The sequence below is a fragment of the Etheostoma spectabile genome, chromosome 8, assembly GCF_008692095.1.
Source record: "Etheostoma spectabile isolate EspeVRDwgs_2016 chromosome 8, UIUC_Espe_1.0, whole genome shotgun sequence".
Classification (NCBI taxonomy): domain Eukaryota; kingdom Metazoa; phylum Chordata; class Actinopteri; order Perciformes; family Percidae; genus Etheostoma; species Etheostoma spectabile.
In genome coordinates this window covers 7263575-7286988 of record NC_045740.1, presented here as the reverse complement: position 1 = coordinate 7286988, position 23414 = coordinate 7263575, and the positions used below count along the sequence as shown (strand labels likewise).

The 23414-nt window shown below is 39.9% G+C and overlaps 1 protein-coding gene across 5 annotated transcripts in view; it reads right to left on the bottom strand.

Annotated features, from left to right (window-relative positions):
* The window catches only part of megf11 (multiple EGF-like-domains 11), a 67963-nt gene that overhangs the window by 9208 nt on the left and 35341 nt on the right, over positions 1 to 23414 (bottom strand). For 4 of the 5 annotated variants that reach the window (XM_032523962.1, XM_032523966.1, XM_032523963.1 and 1 more), the window contains exons 7-16: positions 15298 to 15544; positions 15048 to 15168; positions 14021 to 14157; positions 11725 to 11937; positions 11088 to 11262; positions 6129 to 6249; positions 5523 to 5686; positions 5279 to 5381; positions 2454 to 2600; positions 941 to 1075 (exon numbers count right to left, since the gene is read on the bottom strand). In XM_032523962.1, the coding sequence (XP_032379853.1) occupies positions 941 to 1075; positions 2454 to 2600; positions 5279 to 5381; positions 5523 to 5686; positions 6129 to 6249; positions 11088 to 11262; positions 11725 to 11937; positions 14021 to 14157; positions 15048 to 15168; positions 15298 to 15544 (1563 nt within the window). The remainder of the gene's footprint in view (positions 1 to 940; positions 1076 to 2453; positions 2601 to 5278; positions 5382 to 5522; positions 5687 to 6128; positions 6250 to 11087; positions 11263 to 11724; positions 11938 to 14020; positions 14158 to 15047; positions 15169 to 15297; positions 15545 to 23414) is intronic. The other variant, XM_032523965.1, reaches the window with a different exon arrangement.

The following is a 23414-nucleotide window of genomic DNA, read 5'->3' as shown; positions in this document are numbered from 1 at the left end:
TCAGGATCCTGTTGAAGGTTGTTGTTGTTTTTTGGTCTGGTGTGCACTGATAAAGGCCATTATTCAAAGTTTCAAGTCTAAGTTGCCAGCGGAGGAGGCAGCAGGCCATCACTTTGATCTTCTTAGAGCCACAGAGCACAGCAAGGACTGTAGGAAAATGTACTCACAAAATGCTCAACACATAACTTTTAACGCTGTATAATTTTTACTTTAATGCAGGGGTCTTCAGCATCTTTTAGGCCAAGCACCTCTTAGCTTAAAGTAATAATAAGAACATAATATATTGGATAAAATTACACTTGGCTTACATTAACGTGTAGGGTGGCCTTAAGCATTTACACATATTCTTTAATGGTAAATACAATAGTAAGCTACTAAAATAATAATGTTTAACCTATTCATTTATTTATACATCATGTTTGTTAAATGTTTAACATAAATTTAGCACAAATAATAATAAATCCTTAAGCTTGTGTAACTGTATCTGTTGATGGCCTAGTGGCTGCCTATTGGCCAGCAGGTCTATCATAAATGTTGTGTAAAAATACAGTATATATATATATATATATATATATATATATATATATATATGTGTGTGTTTTGAAAATGCATATAATAATAAAACAAATAATAGGCCAATTTATCTTACCTTAACAATGTGTTAGATTCATGTTAGTGTATAGTTTCAGTTTTATTTTAATTAAAATGAACAACTCAGAAGACCCCCTAGGGGTCCCAGACCCCATGTTGAAGATCTCTGCTCAAACTGTTTCATGCATTATTGTCTTGTTTTATTATAATCAATGTAAACATTTTTGTATTTCCTGTCTGGCATTTTCAGATATAAACTGTACTTACCATTTTCCAGGGCAACAACTAAAAACCTCACAATGAGTAAAATAAATCAGAAAAGGTCAAAGGGACACAGAAGGCTACTTGCCTTGGTTGCACAGAGAACCGGAGAAGCCAGACAGGCACTCACAATGGCCCGTGACATGATGGCACGGCCCAGTGCTGTGCACACACTGCGGACAAGACTGGCTGCAGCGATGCCCATAGAACCCCGGAGAGCAGACTGGAGTCACCAGAGCATGGCAGGAGAGGAGAGGGAATCAGTTGACAACATAGGATGAAACAAGAGGTATATAATGTATACCTCTTGTTGTAATGAAACAGGGCATGACAACCGTGATCAAGGGAGTACAGAAAAATCAAGGCCGGAGGAATTAAAGCAGAAAAGATGGGGAGAGACAGCAAAGGGAGATAGGAAGCAGAAAAGTCAGTCTTTATTATAATTACTCCCATTTTATCTCCTGCCAGACATGCAGCAGTAATTTTGATGATCAATAAATGTCAGGAAACACACAACTGTGTGTTAATAATACTGATTGTGGACCATTACGATATATTCAAAAGGTAATTATACTTACATTGTATACAAAGAGCATTAACAGTGCAACCATGATAAGAGACAATTTATATTTATATATTTTCCTTTCAGTATAGTGAGAACCTTAAAAATCCATGTTATGCTCCTTTTATGCAGGTGATTTGGCCAATAATCACAATTCTTAGAAGACAATCAGATTTCCAAAGTATTTCCAAAGTAAGAAACGTTTTAGGAACTGACGTAAACAGCCTTGGTTGTCTTTTGACAACCATGCAATGTTAACCGTGGTTTTTGATAAGATTTAAAGCACACCTTTATTAGCCTCCGGAGAAGTATGTAATCCTTCAATTAAAGTTTCAACAAAAAAAAACAGCAAAACTGCAGTTATGAAGTTTTCCCCTGATGAGAACATTATATGTGTAAAACATTTAATTTGGAGTAATAACACACACCACCACACACACCACACACACACACACACACACACACACACACACCACACACACACACACACACACACTCTTACATCCCTGTCTTACATTCCATTCCAGTCAAATTGATGTTTACAGGTTTGTGACTGTGAATTACACTCCCAATCAGTGAGCTCATCACTTGAGAGCGGCCCCAGACAGACCCCATTCAGAAACCAGCGCTAGCACTCCCAGTGAGCACGCCCTCTGATGAGCCTTGGGCGAGGACTGTGAGTCTCCCACTGTGAGTTGGTTGTTGAGGACAGGGCAGGGGTGATGAAGAGCATGTTGTGTGTGTGTGTGTGTGTGTGTGTGTGTGTGTGTGTGTGTGTGTGTGTGTGTGTGTGTGTGTGTGTGTGTGTGTGTGTGTGTGTGTGTTGCTGTCGGGGTAAAGACACTGTGATTAAGTGATAGCAGTGATGAAGGGTTTACACTCAAGCAGTTTATGACCGACAACTAAGTGCTTCTCCTCAGCAAGCTCATCCTTCAACAATTCTGCAAAGATCAAAGCAAGGTCATTACTGTGATGGAGTTTGTTACGGCGCTCTAGGGCTTAAGGTTTGGATGAAGGCTTGGAAAAAGAGGAGGCTCACTTCTTTTGCAGGACGTCCCTCTGTAGCCAGGTGCACATACACATGTACCGTCCTCTGGAGAGCAGGATCCTCCGTTCTGACAGGAACAGCTGACTGAACAGTTGGGTCCCCAGAAGCCTTGTGGGCACACATTATCACAGTGGATTCCTGCAGGAACATTACACAAATATTCAGCGAATGCACACTAAGAACGCAAAGACTGGTATGCTGAAATATTCTAAATAGCTTGCCATCTGTAAAAACACACCATCAAAGGACAGCATCACAATGCCTGATCACAGTGTATGTGTGGAGGGTTATTCACCCAGCATGGATCCTCAATCAATTTCAGTCCTGAATGAAGAAGCTGCCGTTTGGAGTGTGTTTTTTTTTTTTTAGTTCAGCCAATCCTTTCAGACTCTGTTTCTCCTTTCAAACTGTATTTTATTTTTGATCTGACTGGGGCTCCCTGCTAGTGCACCGTGTTGATTACAAGGTTCGGTCTCGAGAGAGGCCCAGCTTGTCTTCCATTCTCTTTCAGCAGAGCTGGGGTAGTGTACAGAGCCAAAGGAAAGTACTAAGGCTACAAGAGCGCAGTCTGGAAGTGTCACTGTGTGTTTGACGCAGCTCCAACCAACAAAAACAAAACATTGCATCCGTACAGTACTCTTACTGTGCACATAGATGCATTTTTTACCCATGGGTAAAAAAAGAAATGTATTGTACATCCAGATAGGCTCATAAAATAAAATGTATCGCTGCAAACACTCAGGCACATAAGCACACTAAGAGTTACATACTGTACTCACACACACACACAAACTGCAACCTTTCAAGCCGCCCTCAGTTCGAAACCTCATTTGAAATTTTCTTTGAGTGAGAATATCTGAGAATGGCGTGGCCATTAAAGCAGCATTAGTGCAGTACCTTTGAATTAAACCTGGGCTAAACTCTTGGGACTAATGTTATTCAGTAACCAGGGCACCTTAAGGCTGTAAGAAAGGAGCAAAGGAGAGGAAATGTTAGTGCTGATGAGTAGGGGGCCTGGTAGCAGTGATTTAGTCGGAGGCCTAGCCATGGACATCAAAAGGGGGGCAGGGCTTGTGCAAGTGTGTTTGAGGTTCTGCTAGGCCAGGCAGAAAAAGAACTCACTGCCTTTACTGTCAGAAAATGAATGCGGACAGAGCATCACACTTCAGTCTAATGGTGACAAACAGAGGCTTTGGATGCCTAGTGAGGAAAAAGAAGAAAGAGTGAGAAAAGCCAGAACTGAAGTGTCTTCAAAGGAGTCTTTTTTCGCTGAGAAGTGCCAGAGGTCCCACTATCCAATTTGTACAGAGTGAGCAGAGAATAGCAAACCTCGCTCTCCCTCTGTGAGTCTCTCTCTCAGTGCGTGTAAACACAAACTCACATTACCTGCTCTATGACATGGAATCTCATGAAAGGTGAAGTCCTACTTAAAGTGGCACAAGCATGAAGCCCCTGCCTCAAGTATCTGGACACAGCACTCTTTTTACATCTTTGTAGGCTGATGGCAGGCTTACGACAGCTCAGAAACCGTGTGGGTCACAGACGACTTAGAGTCAAGTTTCTTGACAGTTTATGCAAAGGCCACAATAACACAAACAGCAAGTTGACAGCAAAGTAGGATGCCATACTGTCTCTGGAGTTAACATTATCCGTGATATAACAGTGTTTACAGAAAGGAAAATAGCTCCAGTGTTTCTTTAAATAGCCATTTTATTCCATCCCTGACTCAGTCCTGTGACGAAACCCACATCTTCCTCTCTCTAGTAGCTCCAACATTCAGAGAGCCCATTTTCAAGCCTCTATGCTTCCAGTGTGTATGTATGTGTGTTTGTCCGGCCCGATGGGCTCCACGCTGCCCCCAGCCCTGCACCCCGGTGACTCAATTAAGGCTGACAGATGGTCCCGACCTGTGCAGGATTCAGAGCATGAGAGGCCCGTTTTACCGGCTCCATTCTTGCAGATAATAAAACCCACATTGTTTCCCAGAATAAATGCCCTAAGCTCAGGAGGCTGAATGGAGTGGGCTTGACCTTTTCTGCTGAATCTATTCCCTCCCTGACTGCACCTCTCCACCCAGGCTCAGAGACCAGGTACTCAGCTAGCCCCCTGCATTTGACATTCAGATGTGACGCTTCAGTTCTGAGTATAATGAACCCTTGCTGTGACTTTCCCACTTTCCTACCCTTCACTTCTTTCCCTGTGAGCAAATGTTTGAAATGACAAGAAACAAAAAGCAGACATGTGTTCACGTAAAACTAAGAATGTATGTATAAATGGAATCACAGTTCAAATGGAGAGCTTATGACAACTAAGAGAGAGTGAATCCTCCGATGAATAAATATGGCAGTTGGTTCAGTCAGATTTTACAACTTGGAACTTTTAATAATTAACAGAACCAAAAATAAAAATATCAGAGGCCGTGTTTAAAACTCCTGAGTGCATTCTGAGCCAATAATGTGATTCTGTCTCTGGTGAGACATTTTAGACGTGTATAAATGGATTCAATATAAGCATGATTGCATACCAGCATTCAGTGTGTTAGCCGAGAAAATTAATTTAGAGCTCAATTCTCAACGTTTCCCATTCATATACCCCGCCGGCTCAGTGGCAAAACAAATTTAATTTAATTAACAAAACACTGCTTAGACATTCTGTAAACACACTGTAAAACAAAAAATACATTTTCTTGTTTTGGTAAATAAATAGTCTGACTAGAATCTGATATCTTTGATTTGATGATGAGGATAAATAAATACAATTTAGATAACAGAGGTTTTCTGTCCCTTATGTCAGCCTTTTCTAAAAGCAATACTGACCTGTCCAGCCGGGGTAGCAGCGGCAGTAGCCACTCACTGGATCGCAGCCATCAGCATGGCTACAGTCACAGCGCTCACAACACTCCAACCCATAGGTGCCATCCTGACAAACACAAACACTTGCTGTTATGTCTTTAAAACTCCACACATTGGCAAAATGAGAAGTTGAACGTGTGTAGCTCCAAAAGGTTTAAGACCCGCAGTTTTTTTTTGCAGCGCCCTCTCAGTTAAAAGACAGACTTACAGGGCAGGACTCGGTGCAGTGCTCTCCCCTCCACCCAGGAGAACATGTACAGGTGCCATCTATAGGGTCACATGCAGCGCCATTGGAACATAAGCATGTCTGATTACAGCCCAGACCCCACAGACCGCTGGAACAAAGGATGGAGCAGTCCACACCATGCCAGCCTTGGGTAAGAGAGACACATCCAACTGTTCATTTAGATACAAACCAAGTATTGTGGCTACAGCAACATTGTATTACAGTTATAATTTCACAAAATAATAGTATAATACAGTGGTCCCAAACCCAGGGTTCAAACCCTCAATATAGGGTATCCCTTAAGATTTAAGGGATATTATTCAAGGAATGTTAAAGAAACAAATGTTTTCTGTTATGCAAAAATGTATTTGTAGCCATGCATGGCTCTAGGTACGGCATTTTCTTGTTTGTTTGTTTGTTTGTTTATGTAGGATCTTCACTGTGTTGTGTGAAATACAATATGTATGCAAAAAAAAAACAAATAGTTAATGTTTTTAGTCTTAGATTCTTAAGCACAAAATGAAAGAGGACTCAGACCACAAGTACAGTTACACATGTCCAAGTGCTGTTCATCCATGCAAGATGTACCTTCCCTGCAGAGGCAGGAGCCGTCAACTGGAGAGCAGGATGCATGATTATGGCAGGAGCAGGTGGACGTGCAGCTTGGTCCATATAGACCTGGAGGACACACTGTAGCACAGTCCTCACCCTGAAATAAGAAATACAAAAGAAATGAGGCATGTCATGAGGCAAAGAATCATCATGGCAATAAGTGCTGACTTTGGCAGACCAAAGATTGTACAGAAATAATATAGTCTGAATAGATAGAAAGAAAGACAGAGAAGGTTCACTGGACTTCTCCATAGCTTACCGAACTGTTTATTTACACCAGTCATAATGTATTGATATACAGAATGAGAAGCAAAGCAACCGTAACACTGAATTGATTTATGATGTTAACTGAAGTTCAAGAAGAAGGACCCTCCAAAGCTATCGCCTCTCACCTTTCAATTATGCACTCCATATTTTCTTACAGCGCCTACTCCCAGCAACGCTTCACTTTTTGCAACCATGATCCACCCTGTCTCTTCACTTCTCTCTCCATCTCTCCCAAGCCTCCAAATCCAGAGAATCCAGACTCTTCCCGTCCTCAACCAAGCTACAAAATGTATAATACCAAATCTGACCTTAAGTTTAACTCGCTTTGGTTCATTAATACAACATTTTTTGTTCTCTATTAACTAAAAATATGATTATTGCTTGGTAAAATGACTGTTAGAATATGCATCTATAATGCTGTACACTGCTGCAGAGATTTTGTAGACACACGACTATCAAATTTTAGGGCAAAGTAATGCAGTGCTCAAGACCAGAGTTCCATCCACCATGTGGTCCCTACATCCTAAAGGACACAACTGACAGTGTTATAGGATTATTTCCATGTCCCCTAATAAGCGACTCCTACCGGTTCGTTGAGGCTGTCACTACCCGATGTGAGTCGAGTGCAGATGTGAGTCACGCATGCGTTACTTTGTGACAAGTAGCCTACAATATGCTAACAACAGACTTCTGTAATGTCAATATAGTAAAAATGGACCTACTTAATGGAGTTCATTCACTGCTGGCTACAAGTTAGCAATCAAACACAACTAAGGCTGTCAGTTGAATGGCGTTTTCAGCTTACGTTAGCAATCAAACAATCATAGATAGCTAAAACTTTTTGAAATGATTCCCATCTTCTGCTATTGTTTGTAATGAAAAAAGTACATTATTTTATCGATTTCACAAATTTCAGTGTGACACGTTATGCATAGGCGTTGATTTCGGTGGGGACGGTGGATGCATGTACCTATCAGCTTTGTCATGAGTCATTGCATAAATCTCGAACTCAATTTAGTTCAAAAAATAAAAATTCATAACGCAGATAATTCTTGAGCAACAGATGCCAACAAATCCACAAAAATCTCTATCCCCACAGGAAAGGTTACAGACACAGCCATTTTGCTCCTGCGCTGTAAACAGTTTAAATCTGAGCATGCGCAACTCACATCTGCACTCAACTCACATCGGATAGTGACAGAGGTGCCTGCACGGGGTAGTATCAGAGAAGAATATTGTAACTTTCCTGTGCCAAAGCAGCTGGTGACACCATGTGCATCAGAGGAAGCACATGGTTGTCTACACCTGCCTCAGGCCAACAGTGGGAGTTAGCAGTACTAAGAATGATAATATGATGAAACCAATCTGGGGAGAAGCAAAAACAAACAAACTTAACAGTGAATTGGTTGGACAGGGGAACAGCAGGATCCCAGAGACTGCAGCCGACTCTCAATTTACTATTAAGAAGCACACCAAAGGGAGATCAGCAGCCATGCTGGCGCAGCCTTTGAGTCCCTTACAATTGCATTAGAGTGAACTATTTGGTAAAGGACATGCAGCACTTCCCTGTCCTCTACAGCCTGCTTTGAAGGCTGAGCACAGCCCACCTACACTAGTCTCGTCCTTCCCTAAGATGGAGATCATAGCCAGTCTATGGATTTCCACACCCTGCCTTGACTGACAGGTGACACAATGATTTAGAGTTCCAATTAGTGGCCCAGAGGAGTCCTGAGTGGCTCTTGCTTCACTAACCAGAGCACTGGGGGACTACTGGCTGCTCACTGCTCTCATTATCATTTTGAACTCAGTTTAAACAGAAGGCAGGATGAGATGTGCCAGTGGACGCCAGGGGCAGAACACACATCTTAAAACATCTCTCCTCCGCGTACACCACATAAAAGCGTCAGTCTCTGAATGAAATTTTTATCAATCTGTTGCAATAACCTTTGTTCTGCTGAAAATGACAGCTTCAAGACTGCTAACAATAGCAGTTCAGTTACAGTCGTTAAGTGTGGAGAGAAGTTCGTCCAGCTAGTGGGGGATGGACGGGTGGGAGGGGTGCAGACTGTCTTCAGAGCACAGGCAATTTACTGGTGACTGGACTCAGGGATAAAACGTCATGCAGCCACAAATGACCACATGGATTTTGTTGCTTCCTTGGCTGCGTCCGATTCCACTTGGTTTCACCCTCATGGCACAGAGACCAATGGTTGGTCTGCTCTTAAGAGGAGAAAGGCAGCTCTCTCATTAGTTGACAGATTCATATTCCTTCTGAGCTGCAAAGGATAGAAGTCTGTATGTGGAGAATCATTATTAATACACGGGCTGTCAGTCCATCGCATGAGAGCGGCAGGACCTTACATAACTACACAGCCAATGGAGGCTGCAACCAGACCTAAGCTGCTAAGAGGCACCCAGGTCGTCCTTGGCCAAGGCACTAAATTCATACCTATTAGTATCTTAATGTAATTGGAGAGCACTTTTTCCAGAAAGCCTCTCGCTGACACAACATTGATCAGCCTGGTATCCATTGAGACTAGATGCAAATGGAACCACTAATTACCAATCAGTCTCACTCCTTAACAGTCCATCTAACTGCTGGATGAGTGACTGCAGTTTAAAATTCATGCAGCAAGACCAAAAATGAACTTCTGAACCTTTTGATGAGCCTAGAAAGCACTGAGAGATAGGAAAATGATTTGTTTTCACCACCCACAAAAGGCAGACTGGAATTCATTACTAATGCATTCATATTTCAGAAACAACGGTATAAACAGAATCTGTAGAAACTGTAGACATACTCTTTGGAAGAAATGTTACTTTAAGTCCATTCTGCAGATTGCAAGGGACAATGTCTGAATAGGTAACATGTAATCACTTTGTCCCAGTCAAAAAGAGCATGTCCAATTACTAGAGCTAAATCAAGCATGCAGGAGCTCAGTCTACTCCAACACTTTGCCTGGTCCCCACCCCCCACCCCCACCCCCAGGACCAGAACAAAGATACAGCATGGAGGCTTAGTCCTATTGGCTGTCCCCTGAGGAAGTGATTTCACCAACAACCATAGCTGGAACACTATCATCAATAACATTTTAAAAGCCCCACTGCGTTATAATGATGCATGTGCCATGCATATGACAGTTACACACTTGCAGGTAAAGGCAAGAATCACAGCTCTAACTTACTAACAAAGCCTTAGTGTTGTTTGCAAAGCAACAGCTTTTTGTTATCAAAAAACTACCATATGTACTTGCCCTCTCCCTCTCCCTACAACACACACACCAAACACACCAATCCTCTCTATGAGCTGTGTCTGTTCCCATCTGACTGCCTCCTTTTCTATCCAGCTCCTGCCCTCTGGGTCTGTTTAATGGATCTGGCAGCCCTTCCCAGCAACCACCAAAGAGAACAGGTGGAGCAAATTAAGACACAGTCTGCGGCCCCGCTCGGTAGCTCAATTCACCACAGTGGCCCGCTGTAAGACACAGGCAATTTCCACTGAAATGTAATGTTGGCAGAAATGTACCCTCTTGGTCTCTGTAACTTCAGATTGCAAGACAAGAAATACATTGGGAAAACTGATTGAAGTTAGCCACCTAATATGACAGTTGCAAAAGGGACATTGTGGCTGCACAAAAACTGCTAAAATGAAAACTTATATAGGTCAAAGATTCCATTTTTGTCCAATTGGTCTTACCTTACTAGATCTTCTCACTCTCTATTGGCTCTCTGATGCCACAAGCTAAGATGTATCAACTGTATTTATAAAATACACACGACTGATTATCAATGTCTGCAAACGGCTGGACCAGAGAATGGATCATTTAGCAAGGAATTTCTTGTGGTCCAATCGAGCACATCCATAATAAGGCAATAATGAATTGTCTCACCTTGCTTCTGCCTGAATGTGTACAAAAAGGTTCTAAAGTAATACCTTAACCACTTCCAGAACATTACAACCACAATGATGCAAACATTTTACTATGGCCACAAATAACATGAAATATAAATCAAAGCAACAACCTTCACAAATAAAAAGCTGCATTACATATAGGCACAATACTGATATCCTTACACAGACCTCCTTTTTATCATTATTATTTAATGAAACAGATGTTCATTAGTGTAACAAATATTACAAGAAGCAATGTTACAATGACAATTACCTAGGACAGTTTTATGAACAATGAATGTAATCAACAACATAAGTCAGTCTATAAAGTGAGTATAATAGCAGTCATTAAATTAAGAGAGAAGAAAGTGGCAAAATGTTAAATCATTTCAAACACAAAGTCATTTTAAAAAAAATGTAAGGACTGATGTTTAAGGGTTTAAATGTGTTTGTTTGTTTATTGTTCCTCCTTTTCTGTTTTCAATGTGTAATTAATAGATTTAAAGCATTCCTATTTTTATATTCTTTCTTCATCCTAACTCTTCTTCCTTCAGTGAAGGTTGGGTCTGTGTTGGTTTGTGTAAAATAATTGAGGTTAGCATTTTGGCATGTTGGCTCTCCCTAAAAAGAGATTCAGATCTAATGAGACCAAGTAAAGGTCAAATTAAAATGAAATAAATAACAATAAAACATATAACATCTTAAATAAAAATAAAACATGACCATGATAGCAGCCACTGACCTAAGTACAATTACATAGCAAATCTGCCACTCACCATGAACCCAGGGGCACATATACAAGTGCCTGTGACAGGATGGCAGTCAGCTCCGTTGGTGCAGCTACAAGGCAACGTGCATCCCTCTCCGTAGTATCCAGGAGGGCAGGTCTCATTACAGTAAAGCCCTGTCCATCCTGCAGAGCAGGTGCATTCACCAGAAAGCGGGTGGCAGCTACAACATAATGAGAAAGAAAGATGGGATAACAACAAGAAGACTGAGGGAAAGTTTTAGCCCAGAGAGTATCAACACTTTCTTCGTGAGCAGGGTCAAAGTGTGAAGTCTGCGCAATAGCAATTCATCCATCTATGTGTCTACGTGCTTGTCTCAGATAAATGAGGTGTTCTTTTTCTCCTTCTTTCTGTAATGACTTCTATGGTCGGTGCGCAACTCCAGCAAGAGTCAGAGCATTAACATTGCATTAACTATGAATGCTGCTGAGAAATTATGAATGAAGCAAAGGTCGAGATTAAAAGCTAACTGGATGACATGGCTAAGAGGTGTCCAGACTTCAGAATGAGTACTGGCTTAAAGCTAAGATGAAGCAAAATTGAGTTACAGGAGATACAGGTGGCTTTGTTTCAGGGCTTGTTCAGAGGGAAGCTGTGTGCAGCCTTGCGCTGATGTCTCACTTACCTCACGGTGTTGGTGGTATTACAGGGGCAGTACTTGTCACAGATGAGGCCGTAGAGGCCTGGGGGACAGAATCTCTCTTGGCAATTAGGGCCTTTAAATCCTGTTTCACACAGACAGGCTCCGTTGATATGGTGACACTTGGCTCCATTCTGACACTCACACCTCTGGTTACACTGCGGGCCAAAGGTACCGACAGGACAGTCATCCTGACACCTGGAGGAAGATAACAGTCTTTTAAATTGGTGTCTAAAAAGTACATAAAAAAATTAGTGTAAAGAGTGGTAACATAAAATTCAAATGTTAAAAAGTTTAAATCACCTAAGTTACACATGATACATTGAAAACCTTAGTGGATCGACAAAAAAGTTAATCAACAGCAACAGTGATAATACATTTATTGTTTATGTGAAGTTTTGCTTTAAATATCTATCAATTAAATTGAATCATTGGGTTTAAAATTTTTGGTCAGACAAAACAAATAATATTTTAGTCTGACATCCCTTTGGACACCTGTCACAGGCATTTTTTATATATTTTATAACCTTAGCAATTAATTAATGAAATAGTGTATATAAGGTGTTTTTGCCCTTTTCATTCTAACAACAGTGCTGTTACTGCTGCACAATCTACAGCCTGCATATTAAAACTGAATGGTAAATACTAAATATCCATTTTGGGTTAATTGTGCCAGCAGAAATTCTCAGTTAGTGTTTTAAAAGCTGTTATTGTTTACACTTCGACAACATAGGATGAATAGTAATAACTAACTGTGAGCAATAAACACACTTTTATGACAATGGTTTTGTACAATATAAGTTTGTGTAATCATTTGAAAATAGAAATATAGTTTAAAAAAGATATGATTAATAGGGCTGGGCGATATGGAGAAAATCAAATATCACAATATTTTTGACCAAATACAACGATATTGTAGTGTTGACTATTGGTGCTTTCACAAAATATTTACACAATGAGATTTTTGATAAATAATCATCAGTAATGTGGACATAATGACTAAGTGGGTAAAAGCAAATAATAGAACAGTTACAACAGTCTGGTAAGTTCAGAAAATTACATCACTTTACTGCAATGCAGCCTTTAACATCAGGAAAAGACAACACTTGTGCCATATTACGATATTACAATATCCAAAATTTAAGAAGATATCTAGTCTCATATAATGATATCGATACAATTTCAATATATTGCCCAGCTCTAATTATTAATAGTCTTTTTATATTTAAAAGTTTAAATAATGACTAAATACAATTTAAAACTAAATAACTAATAATGACCTTTAATAAATCCAAGAGAACTTAGAACTGCTGAAGAGTTGCTCCACATGAAGAACTGAAGTATTTCAGAAAATGGATTTGATCTTCACTTAAATATACTGACCTAACTTTACAATCTTGGTGGAGTATCAATCTCAAGAGTCTAACAAAGCTATTACAAATAGCTCAATTACATTACAAAATGGGCAATTTATGTTTCATGTTTAAATTTCTCCTGCTTTAGTTTATCAGGGCACAATGGTATTATTAAACTAGACAGGAGTGGGCGGGGGCTAACACAATCTCAGATTATTCCGGGCAGGTTCATTCACCTGCCACTGACAAAATAAATGAGGGCAATTTTGCAAAATAATAAAGGAAAGGAAAGGTTGTGTTGAGGAAGTGTTTCTATCCAAGAGACAATTTCTTCAGTTGAACTAATAAACCCAGTCTGCTCTGGGCTGCTCTGGCAGGCATTGGGAACTAAAAAGATCTGTGGATTTCAATGAGACCTTAATATAAGCCCATTACTTATAATTAATGGGCGGAATCCAAACAGCATGTATCCCATACCAAGATCAATGGACAGGCTGGGAGTGTGATGAAGGCTGAAGACATGAAACCTTGCTGGCCAGAATGAGGTATAAGATTAATTAAACATAAACACCCATTTTAAAAGCTTCCAATCCACCTTCAAATGGACTAACAGGCATTTATAAATGCTTATTTCTCCTGACTGTGGGATTATTCTAGTAGTTCCTTTCTTTTTTGAAAGAACAGCCAGGTTTGTGTCTAATTTGGACGTCAACAAAGAGAATAGGTCAATGAGTGACGGTTTAATGTGCAACTGTCTGCATGAAACTATCACTTTGTATTTAATACTAATATCAATAAATCATTATCGACATTGTCTGACCCATTTTCAAAGTAGGAGTGTAAAAGTTTGCCCAGAGTACTTCTCAAAGGGCTCTTTTGTGTATAATAGTTCAACAGTCTGTCTGCAAGAGGTGTCAGTTGCAAACCTGCTTCCACTGAAGCCAGCTGCACACTGGCACTGCCCCGTGATGTGGTCGCACAGTCCGCCATTACGACAGGAACAGTCTTTGCTGCAGTTGATGCCGTACTTGCCAGGAGGGCACGGCTGGGCACAAACTAAACCCTTTGAAGAAAAACCAGCAAAGAACCGTATGAGATACATCGCTTATTACAGTACTTTGTCAGGACTGAAATTGGTTAGTTTTCTGTTTCTGGCATGTGCCATTTATCCTCCTATATATAAAACACATTTTTTATATATAAAAAATAACCTAAACTGACAACACTTCTTAAAACAACACAGTTCCTGCTTTGACACTATTGTCTTCACATTATCTATAGAAAGTTCAAATTAATGGATAGTTTATCTTCACATGGAAAGTCCAAAGTAAAATAGAAATATGAAGACCCTCAGAGATTGTATCATACTGTTTATATCATGGTATCTGTCACTTTAAAATCCCTGGTTGATTTGAGTAATTGTGTTGCAAATCAATAAACAGGAAGGCTTTAAAGCTAAATGGATAAAAAACACAAATAATTAATAGTGACAATTTGCAAGGTATTTAATTCCCTAGATTAGCCAAAAACTTTCATATCGGTTTATTTCATATGCAATCAGTTTCTCAATTGAATTCACAGATATATAGACACATAACTCATAAATACGGCAACATAAAATGATTTATACCATAAGTGATTGTATATGTGATCCTGATTTAAAGGAATGCTAAAAAATGCGTTGTAACAGCCTAATTCATTTTGTTTTAGCATTATTGTCTTTATTCAATAGTTTGACAGTAGACATGTGAGAGTGCAAGCAAGGTGTCATGCAACAAAGCTGGAATCCAACCAGGAACGTTGCCTTAAAACACTTATATATTTAATAACACTTTTTATTGCTGTAAAGACTACATTAGAGATATAAACGTTTTTTCCTAGAACACCAACTATATTGAACCCTTTCCTTTTCTCAGGCCTTTCTTCCCCATCCCTTTTGCTCATGTGACCTACCGTCCACCCGATGGGGCAGGAACAATCTCCAGTGATGTGATGGCACGTTCCCCCATTCTGACAGGGGCAGATCTGCTCACACTGGGGCCCGTGACTACCGGAGGGGCAGCGCTCTCCGCAGCTGTCACCACACAAGTCAAGTGCCAAATGTCTCAGACACAACACAATTGGGGGCAAACAACGGCATACCAACATATATTTCACAACAAAGGGAAAGTTGCAAAGGAAGAAATATGTTGCTGTTACTCACAAAGCCCCTGAGAAGCCCGGTGCACAGATGCACTCTCCTGTCTCATGGTTGCAGGTGGCACCATTGATACACTGGCAGGGTAGTTGGCAAACCTTGCCATAGTAACCGTACTCACAGGGCTCCTCACATCGCCATCCCTGGTACCCATCAGTGCAGACACAGGCACCTGTGATTGGGTTACACTTAGCCCCATTTTGGCACTGGCACCGATTACTGCAATGAGGTCCCCAGTAGTCACTCTCACAGCCTGCAAGCACAGAGAGAAGTGGCATCAGACAGAGCAGAGTAATAAAACAAGAGAATATGCATATGGTATTTTTTACATTCATATTCAGCTCATGCCTTTATTATTGACTTAAGTTTTTTAGGTAGATGTGTTTTTTTAGCTCAGAAAAAGATATGTCTCGTGAAATTCTTACTCTTTATACGGTCAACAAATCCCACAAAAATATAAAAAACAATAATAAAATGATCTTATTAATATTGTCTGTGCAGCTAAAGCCTGATGGCGCTTATTCTTCTGTGCTACAGAGCTCAATTGTCGTCAAAAAACTATTAAAAACACATCAATGAGCCACTCTGTTGCACTGTGTAACATATTTCTCCGTTACCAAGAACATGGTCTCTTTAATTTATTTTGAGTCAATCCCACATACACCATCATGCTGTAGCTAAATACTCACTAGCGGACTAACAAATACGCTAAATTCTCCTGTTAAAGTATTTGCTGAAAGCTACAGTGCCCCACTGTTTAAGCCACATGAAATCATTTAGAATTAAAACAAAAAATGAAAGCATATATTCATGACCCGATTTACATAGGAATAAATAGGCTACCAACATACGAATTGTTGGTCTTGGTTTTTTCATGGGATTTCTTCACAATAATAATAAAAAAAAATAGAATATCACCAGCCATATCTTTTAAATTCATTAACTGTCTTCATATCTGCTCAGGGTCATAGGCTAAAGGTGGGTACCCAAGCATTCCATAACCCTGAGCGAAAAGCAGAGGAACAGGTTGCTATCCATCACAGAGCTTCAGACACTCACTTGCACACATCGAGAGAGACACAAATACAGAAGAACATGCAATCTCCACACAGAAAGGACCTGAGCCAGAAATCAAAGTAAGACTGTTTGTGTGTAACGACTGAGCTTCTATTTCCCTACAAACACTCCTTTGGTATGTGCAAAGCTTCTATAAGACAAATGTAAAACCAGCAACACGACAGAACACAATTCATATTGCCTGTCAATAACAACCTTTCAAAACATTTATCAAACTGTAACCATACCTTTTGGTACCCTAGAGAAGTGACCAAAGAAAGCTTCTGGCTGATAAATACACTGCATAGGACAAACATTACAGCTGCTCTACAGACAGGTTACTCAATCATGATATTAATTTGTCTCTCTTTAGGTCACTAAACAAATGGGTGTACTGGACATGTCCATTCAAACAATATAAACAGTAGTAATAGTAAGGATTATACTTGTTGGTTTTCTTACCAACTAAACTAAACATTGTGGTACTGCATTGAGGCTGTACAGTATGTTCCCTCATTAATTTAAACAAAAACATCACAGATTATTTTTAACTATGACACATACTGCACCTTTATTTGATATAGCTCAAAAATATGAGCAAAGTTAAGCTTTTGAAATGTTCTTCTTGACAGAGTAATGGATGGCACTTTGAGAAAAAGAACTGTTTTTGAATATTAAATGCTGTCCTATATTCACCAGATAATCTTACCCAACTTTGCTATTCATTTGCTTGCTAGGTTATTAACATATAGCGGGTTTAGCCAAGTTTGTTTGCATAAAAAAAGATGTTGATGTTGAAAGTTGATGAAAGCAGGGCTGAAATTATTATTTTCATTCTTGGTTTAGTTGCGGATTATTTTGATTACTCAATCGGTTGGTGTATCAAATGTCAGGAAATAGTGAAAAGTGCCATCCCAATTCCCTAAAGCCAAAGGCAATTTATTTTGTCCAACCAACAGTTGGACCCCAAATATATTCTGTTTATTAATATGAGGCTCAGAAACACAACACATTGTCACATTTAAAAGGCTGGAAGCAGTGTGTTTTTTAGCATTTTTGCATAAATATTTAATTTAAACAATAAATTCATTATTAAGTCAGTTGCTGATTTGTTTTCTGTTGAATAATTAATCAATACATCTAGTCATTTTTTCAACTCAGACTCAACCATTATAGTTAAAAATCAGGCATAACAATGTTGAATGAGGCAAGCTTTGTACAGTAGAGTTGGGTTAAATTTTAGTGATTTTGACACCACACGCTACCTTATTGACATTTCCCAGTGAGTCATTTGATTTAGTATTAATATCAAAAATATATATGCATATATGGCTTAATGTGTTTGAATTCAAATTTCTGTACTTCACTTGTAATAGGGTAACTAAAACTCTACCTCAACCTACCAGGTGCAAAATATTGTTCTGTCACTCCGAAATTGGTAGATATAGCATATAATTTACCAGACGGAGTATATGTGATGTTGACATACCACAACCATCATAGAGAAAGGCATAAACAACACCCTAACATCAATCTGCAAAAAAAATGTGCAAGCTGTTCACACCTCAGTGACGAAAGGGAAGAGCAAAAAAAGGATGCAAAGATTCAAGATTTTTACATGTAACAGTTTGTTCCTTGTGTGTCTTTTAACACCTTTTTTAGGTGCAACTTCAGCAATCAGCTGTCAAAATCTTAAGGTTCTGCATAAAGTGAAACTACCAAACTGCTGTAGTTCTGATGAAAAACTTTTCTAAATGTATTTTAAACTGACAAATTGTATTGCACGTGGAGTAAAAATGCAGAAAGCTTCAATTTAATGGAATAACACCTGGATGAGACAATGTTCATTCTCTGTGCCGAATGTGCAAATACACAGATCTCAATTGTGTCATCCCTCAGTAACAATGAAAAGGCAAAATTTGTCATCTTAGCTGTATTGTAATAAACACACTCGTGAAAATTGGTTAAGTTACATAACTGAGAGACGCTTTACATGGGTTAATGTAAATAGCTCAGTGACATTACAAAGTGGTGGCCTACCTAAGGGAATGATGTAAAACAAGCAATTCCCACATTCCTCAGGGGATGACTCTGTTTAGACAAACTCAATAAGTCCCATAAACTGCAAGCAAATAGCTAATCTTCAAGGTTAAATGAACAATCGGCTTCTATGTGAAGAACAATCAACACTGAACTGGGGTAGTAGGCAGTCTTCACTCTCACTATGGTAATTGTTCTTTTGAGGATCTAGTGGTGATTTAAGTGATTGGTGTGGCTTTATGTCCCTCAGCAGCAGCAGTAGCTGTATTGCCTCACATAACAGCCCAGCTTGAGGTCTAGGCCGACACAGCAGCCAGGTCGGTGAATATTACACTATTGATTCTCACATCATCGCAGACTCAGTTGTAAATGTAAAGACACTATACTCTCCCTCTTTGTATGCTTTGCCAGAGCTGTGATCAGCCAGAGTGGGAGCTTAATGAACCCTGTTTCATAGTCGGCACTGAAGCTTGTTTTTCCAGGTACTCAGCAGGAAGATGATCAGCCCATCCATGTTACGGACAGGTCTGCTCTGAAGGGGGTCCTGAAACTCTAGGCTAGTGCAGTATTACTTCTGTGTTCGGACAGAGAAGAGACCACGTTACAGGGCTCACATTGATTTGAGCTAATCTGCTCCTGGCCTCCAGACTGGCATGAATGAGTTCCCTGAAGGTTGAGCTGCTGCCACGCAAACGATCCTGGCACATTAAATCTGAGATGTGTGCAGGCGGCCGGCGTAATAGATGAGCAGATTAGATGAAACTTGGTTTAGCACTCTATGAGCACTCATCAGAGCCCCCTCAGCTCGACAGTGCTCCCTCACACAGTACAAAAAACAGGCAGTGCCGAAATAACTGGAGGCATCATCCCTTCCGGTTTCAGCTTTAAACATTGACCACATTCATAAAGAGTGCATTTTATATTACTACATGTATAACTCAAAATATGATGTCAGTCAAAAATTCCCAGAGCGGCAGAGAAAAACATAAATAAACCAAAATCTATCCAGCGCTTAATTTGCAGACTTTCTGGTGCTTAGGAGCTCAACAAATGTTACCATTTGAGGTTTTAAACCTTCTTTAGCTTGCAGTTAGAGGCCTCAGCACATTGAGAGCAAAGCCCATTATCTCGCTGTCTCTCTCCTACACAGAGGTTCTCAAACTTTACCCAGTAGTCTCTCACTTCCTAGCTCTAACAGCATTAAACTGTGATTAAGGAGTCAGAGTTCATGATGAGCTGAGGGCAAAAACAGAGAAACAGCAGAAGAACGTAGCATGTAGCATGAAGGTGTCAGCTTCTAGAGAGTACAACTAAATTGTGTGAGATGATAAGAACCCCCATGTGGGTTATGGTGTGTAGGCAGTGCATCCCACACAAGTCAGAAACTAGAGAAGACACAATTCCTGCCTATTAACTGGCCTGGCCTGGGTCAGTGAGCCTAACCAAAGGACACATACACAAGCCAGCCCAAACTCTCAGAGCTCATAATGCATAACAGTTGGAATTTGGATAACCTCACATACAGGGAAAGATCCAATCCCAAGGTGCTGGGTATTATCCCCTTAGCTGGAACAAAACAGATCACGTTGAAGGGTACCGGCAGATAGTAAACTTCTGACGGTGATGTCCAAAGACTGGGCATCGTAGTGGTGCTGAGCTTTGAAGTGCATTCAAGAGTTTACATGATCAGGGGCTAGCTGCAACAGGATTAAAACCAAACCGCTTTCTGCAGTTGATTTCATTCAGAAGTTCTCCTCAACTTGGCCTCTTCCGCTAAATGTTTACCAATGTTCTCTACGTGGCGGAGTCGGTGCCACAGAAAGCCTCTTGAAGCTAAGTTCAAAATGAGGGCCTGAGTCAAGCTCTTTAAACATAGAATACCTCTCCCTATTCAAATGGCTCATTCAGCTGGATGCAGGGCAAAAGAAAACTTCAATTTGAATCACGACAGGACTGGTATAAACGCTGGCCACTCAAGGTGGTGGGTACAGACAGTTGCTTGCTGCTTTGCCAACTCTAACTGCAAAAACTACATTATTGGAATACTTGGCACACAGCCCAACTTCACTCCACACTGTCACTCACTGTCACATAACTATTATTTACACACACTGTTGACACTAGGGGAATAACTCAACTTATACAAAAGATTAGAAGACAAAATGCTCTGGCTCCTGAGAGCCTTTTCACTCCTCGCTTCCTCTTCAGCAGAGCTTGTGGCAAAGCACAGCAGCGTGACTCATTGTCTTGATGAGCCTCCTGCACTGCCTCATGAGAAAAGTGCACCTCTGATTCACAATTTGTACCACTAAGCTTTGTTCCTTTTCTTATTATTCCTTGACAGATCTGAATTTTCAAATCACCCACAATGACCAGAATAAATATGAGCAAGTCACCATTTCAAAATGGCATGAAAGAACGGAATTTCTTTACAGATATTCAAATGTTAAAATGACAATTATTAAAGAAACAATGAAACAATTATGCCTACAATTTAGCTGACAAAGGAATGTGTAATATTCTGTTCTTCAGTCAATATGAGCTATTTGTAATGGGAGTTATTCAATAAAAGCCCAACTCAACATTCAGCTATTCATCGCAGCTCCCTGACTCAATGACGCAGACTAATAGAGTGAAAAGTCGGCAGGACTGGTACCACGGTCTTGAGGGAAAAGTGATGATTGTTGTGTAAAGTGGTAAATTTGCATCGAGTGATAAATGTCTCTCAGCTTTGTTAAACTTGCAGCTGTAAAAGCTGCCAATACGTTACAAGACAGGTCCCACCGTCCCCTCAATGTTCTGCTGACACCTTTTACACTTATTATTTATTAGTCCTCAGAAAACCCAGATACAACAAGAAAACAGTTTAGATACATGCCTGTGAGCTTGACAAATGAATTTCTAAATATACAGAAGAAACTGCCAATAATCATGGGGGCAGTTTTGCTGAATTGGAATAACAGCGTGCTGTAGCTTCTGCTGTTGGGCGTGTCGTTTGTACTGCCCTAATTCATCTTAGCCGAGCCCTTGTGTGTTCACATTCCCCTGGGGGAAAGAGCAACACAGGACTTAACCTACAACACAGAGACTCTCTTAACAGAGTTTGCTGCTCAGACTGTTCACCATAATGCACCATATGCTCCCTCCTGATACCGCCTTGCAGTTTGATAACAAGTAACAAGATCTGACTATTGCTTCTTTGGAACCACAAACTAATGGAGTGAATAACTTAATTATTTTAAAACTATACCTTACTGATTAAAAAGTCCAGCCTGGTTGTTTATCCCAAGAAGGATCTGATCATTTGTCCAAGTTCTATTCAGGATGTGAACTTGAATCAATAAGAGCCGTGTAGGTGCCAGCCGGCTCTTCAGCAGCCCAGCTCTAACAGGGTTAACAGGGCCGGTGGTTGACCAAGACATCCCACGTTATATTCAAAACAGCCACTTAAGAGTGATGCAACCTAAAAGGGCAGCCCTTTCCTTCTAATAAAACAGGCTGTGTTGAGCTGTAATGCAAGCAGGCAGTTAGAGATGCTTTTGCCTCAGTGCAGTAAACCAGTCCCTTGTTCAACACAACCTGACACGGCTCATGAAAGCTTCTGGATCAGCAAATTGTTACACAGCCCACTGCTCCTTTCAATTAATAATTTACCCTTTACCCCGTCCTGCAGAAAACAAACCCTTTGCGCTTTTGCCACAGGACAAAAACAAAAAAGCAATCAGGGCAGAGGTGGACGTTTATCTACAGTACAACACACAGTGACTGGAGTATAAATGAAGCCACGCTTGTACTGCATCACAGACAAAACACAAACAGTCACAGGCAACGACGTAGACGCTCAAAAAACAATGTCAAACTGATAAAACTAACTGTTACCCCACTTAATTTGCACACATTGATTTCCTATTTTCAATTATTAATTCTAATTAGGATGAAGTAGAATGTGCCATGGGGCATCATCAGTCGATGTGAAGGGGTGCGGTCACAGAGTGGCGACTGATGGACGTTCATATAATGCCAACAGGGGCTCCCCCATCAGAATCATGAGAAAGTCAAAGAATCACCAGGGCTATGTTACATGACTGTTTGCTGTGGTGTTGATGCAGCTGTGCTTGTAAACATAATGTAAATCTGTGCACAACAAGTAGATGCGTGCATTTACTTAAGTAGGGCATTCAAGTTCTGGAGGTATACGTCTAAGGTTGTTTTTTTTGTATTTCCATGTAATACTACTTCATACACATATACATATACATATTCACATACACACTACATATCAGAGGCTAAAATTACACTTTAACTCCATAACATTTATTTCAAAGCTGTAGTTATTAGTTAATTAACATTTAAGAATGAGATTGTGCATACAAACAATAACGATACATGTATGTAACGATACATATGATAAGTTAATGATGCTTTGTCATAGCTATATATATATGTATATTAATACATATATATATGTGTATATATATATATATATGTTAATATATGTTTGTGTGTGTATATATATATATATATATAATTATATATATATATATATATATATTATATATTATATATAGTAGCAAACACTAAAGAAAAGTGAAGGTGATAACACCCATCTTGAAAAGTGAGGGGATGAAAATGAAATTACATTCCCAAGATTTCTCGATTTTCTTAATAATACAGAAACTGAACAAAACTTGTGTAAGGGGCTATTCGGGTATTTAAAGAATTATGACTGACTTGATTTGCACAAGTGGCCTTAATAATTTAGGCACTAAAGAAGAAATCTTGGGCTGTTAAATTTATGCACACGCTACTGATCAGTGCACCTCTACAGTATGTACATAGTGCCACTTCTGTAGCCATCCAGTGGCCGTGACGAATAAAATTCAACTCCTTAACAGATTTTGACATATTGTAAATATTACTGTATAAGGAGAGTTTCATGTGACAAGTTTTTTCCTCTCTAAACAAAGCAGGCAGAGACAGTCAGAGGTGAATCTAGGACTTGCTATCAGGGGGTGTTAGCTTGAAAG